The 3,199-nt window shown below is 41.6% G+C and overlaps 1 protein-coding gene across 4 annotated transcripts in view; it reads right to left on the bottom strand.

The window, feature by feature from the left end:
* Positions 1-2,480, bottom strand: part of pex16 (peroxisomal biogenesis factor 16) — a 7,296-nt gene extending 4,816 nt beyond the window's left edge. For 2 of the 4 annotated variants that reach the window (XM_014029718.1, XM_014029719.1), the window contains exons 1-5: positions 2,266-2,480; positions 2,039-2,074; positions 1,672-1,748; positions 776-909; positions 409-506 (exon numbers count right to left, since the gene is read on the bottom strand). In XM_014029718.1, coding sequence (XP_013885172.1) covers positions 409-506; positions 776-909; positions 1,672-1,748; positions 2,039-2,074; positions 2,266-2,398 — 478 coding nt within the window. In that variant the 5' untranslated portion in view covers positions 2,399-2,480. The remainder of the gene's footprint in view (positions 1-408; positions 507-775; positions 910-1,671; positions 1,749-2,038; positions 2,075-2,265) is intronic. The other 2 variants (XM_014029721.1, XM_014029720.1) reach the window with 2 other exon arrangements.
* Between the last annotated feature and the right edge of the window lie 719 nt (positions 2,481-3,199).

Here is a 3,199-nt window from a genome sequence, read left to right as displayed (position 1 = left end):
AAATAAAATGGCTCCGTCCGTGTTAAAATATATTTTTAAAAATCATAAAAACTAAACAGCCTAGAGTACTTTTAGTCTTTATTTTACAGTTAAAATGTATGTTTGTTAAATAAAGTCTAATCATGGATCACTTTAAGGAGGTAAAAAGTTCTGATCGGCCTCTAAAATCCTGCTAAATGATCCAGGATCTGTTCAAACATGTTTGTTGGCTCTGACTGGTCTAATGTTGGACTTGGACCGTGTGGTTTATTAGCCCCTCAGCTAAGGGTCAAAGGTCAGATCCTGGTCTCTGTGTTTGTTTGTCTGCAGCTTCAGCTCGTGAAGTAACTTGTCTCCTCACAGCTGATTATCTTTGTTCTGATCAGCTGTGAGAWGAAACGTGGTCACAGTGAAGCAGAACCTCCTGACCTTCAGCACAGTCTGCACTTCTGTCCAGAGGGATTATGGGAGGTGAAGTCTGGAGGCCAGACCTGTAGACCAGAAGAAGAACCAGGCGGAACACGGCCCTGAGGACAGGAGAAGAAATACTGAATATACAGAAGATGAGGTTCTGTCAGACCCAGCAGAGTGCCACATGATGACAGGACCAGGTCCTGGTCCTGGTCCCTCTGCTCCAACACATCTGAGTCAGTGACTGAAGAACCTCTTCATGTTCTGCACAAACCTGTCATCAGGTGTTGGAGCAGAGAAAGCTCTAACACCTGCAGGATGGTGGTCCTCCAGGACCAGGACTGGTTCTCATAAAACCAAACCAACATAAATCTACTCTACGTACTTAAAGACCTGGATGAGTCCAATCACCAGCCAGCGGCCCAGCTCCCCCCACAGCCTGCAGGCCCCCATCTCCAGGAAGACCTCCACGTACTCCAGCACCGAGAGCCAGGTCAGGAGTCTCTGCTGAGACACAGGCTGGACAACAAGAAGAAACAACAGTCTGACACCTGATGAAGACCTGATGAATCTGAGACCGAGTCAGTCTGAGTCAATCTGTGAGACTGAGTCAATCTGAGTCAATCTGAGTCAATCTGTGAGACTGAGTCAATCTGTGAGACTGAGTCAATCTGTGAGACCGAGTCAATCTGTGAGACCGAGTCAATCTGAGTCAGTCTGTGAGACTGAGTCAATCTGAGTCAATCTGTGAGACCGAGTCAATCTGTGAGACTGAGTCAATCTGTGAGACTGAGTCAATCTGTGAGACTGAGTCAATCTGTGAGACCGAGTCAATCTGAGTCAGTCTGTGAGACTGAGTCAATCTGAGTCAATCTGAGTCAATCTGTGAGACTGAGTCAATCTGTGAGACCGAGTCAATCTGTGAGACCGAGTCAATCTGAGTCAGTCTGTGAGACTGAGTCAATCTGAGTCAATCTGTGAGACCGAGTCAATCTGTGAGACTGAGTCAATCTGTGAGACTGAGTCAATCTGTGAGACTGAGTCAATCTGTGAGACTGAGTCAATCTGAGTCAATCTTTTGTGACTGAGTGAATCTTATTGACTGAGTGAATCTTTTTGACTGAGTCAATCTGTGTGACTGAGTCAATCTGAGTCAATCTGTGAGACTGAGTGAATCTTACTGACTGAGTGAATCTTTGTGACTGAGTGAATCTTATTGACTGAGTCAATCTGAGTGACTGAGTCAATCTGAGTGACTGAGTGAATGTTTCTGCAGCTCACCACAGGCAGGGCACATCTCAGACCTTTACGCAGGATGCTGTCGTTGAACAGGACTAGGAGGTTGGAGGCAGAGTACACTGAAAGATCAAAACACCAATCAGGAGACGAGTCATCTACAGCAGGTAAGATATTTACCTTTACACAGATTCATATTTCAAGACTATCCCTTTAAGGAAAGGAGCAAATCAATGAAAGTTAAAACTACTGAAGCAACAGAGCCCCTCCATGTGTAATGAAATAAAAAACACCTGTTTTACCTGGATTTATTGTTTTTTAACCTCAATCAGAGGTTTTAKTTCATAATCAGATGTTTTAACCAGGAAACAGAGGGTTTAAACCTGGAGTCATTCATTGGGAGTTTACTCACCGAGTTCAGAAATCTCATGACAATCAGCAAACCTTCCTGAAAAACAAGAGTCATAATGAGATCTTTGTTCATTCAAACCCAGGTGAGCACTCCAGGTGTACTTTTATAAACAAACTAACTCTGATTAAAGCTGTGAGGAGGTGGAGCTTTGTTTTCATWAGGTCAGGGTTCACACCTGTCAGGTTACAGCAGGGCTGTGGATCAGACCTGGAGCTGTTCGGACTCACCTGCGATCAGGTAGGACAGGGTTCTGACGGTACCCTCCAGCTGAGCTGTAGCAGCCGGGTTCCTCCGGACGTACTCGGTGTAGCGCTCATAAACACGACTSAGCGCCTCCACAGACTCCTTCAGAGCAGACATGTTAACTCTGACTCCTCATCAAGTCTCAGCTAACAACTACTACTGCTGCGATGRTTCGTCTTGTTTTAAAATTATCTACTTCCGGTTTGACTTTCTTCTTCTCCTCCAAGGTTTTACGACAGTTTACGTCCTCAAAGTTTCTTTACTGCCCCCTGGTGGTTCCAGGAAGTTCTGCTCCTCAAACAGGACAGTTCCTTTTTGTGATGGAAATCAGATATTTTCTGAAATAAAAAAGGGGAAAGCATGTAAAACAATTACAAATCCCATCTTTATTTTACAGAAAAGAGCCGTAAGGATTATCACCAGAAAACATTGCAGTCACCATCAAAATTATCTTTTTGTCAGTTTAAATTATTGAAATTTCATGAGTTGGTTGATCATAATATTTTGCAGGTTATGTATAAAGCTCATAAAAATTTTATTACCTCTAAATATTCAATTAAATTTTGTGAAGAGAGTAAATAACTATAACCTTAAGGATATAGAGAAGTTTGTAAAACTAAAATTCAAACAAATTTGAAGAACTGATGTGCTTCAGTCCAAGGAATGAGATTATGGAATAATCTGGAAAGTGATTATAAAAATGCTGACTCAATAAATTTGTTTAAGAGAATGATAAAAGTTAGATGTTGAAGAAATATGAATGTGTATAATGTGCATTCATTGATGTTCAAGAAGCAGTTGAAGTTTTTATGTTTTGTTATTTGAAGATTATTGTTGTTTGAACTTATTTATTTATTGAAAAAGAGGCAGATATTAATAAGATTTTTTTCTTCTTTCTGCTACCTTTTATTTTAGTTG

This window comes from Austrofundulus limnaeus, unplaced genomic scaffold (genome assembly GCF_001266775.1).
Source record: "Austrofundulus limnaeus strain Quisiro unplaced genomic scaffold, Austrofundulus_limnaeus-1.0 Scaffold945, whole genome shotgun sequence".
Lineage (NCBI taxonomy): Eukaryota > Metazoa > Chordata > Actinopteri > Cyprinodontiformes > Rivulidae > Austrofundulus > Austrofundulus limnaeus.
Note: the sequence above shows the minus strand (reverse complement) of the source record. Positions and strands in the feature narration are given on the sequence as shown.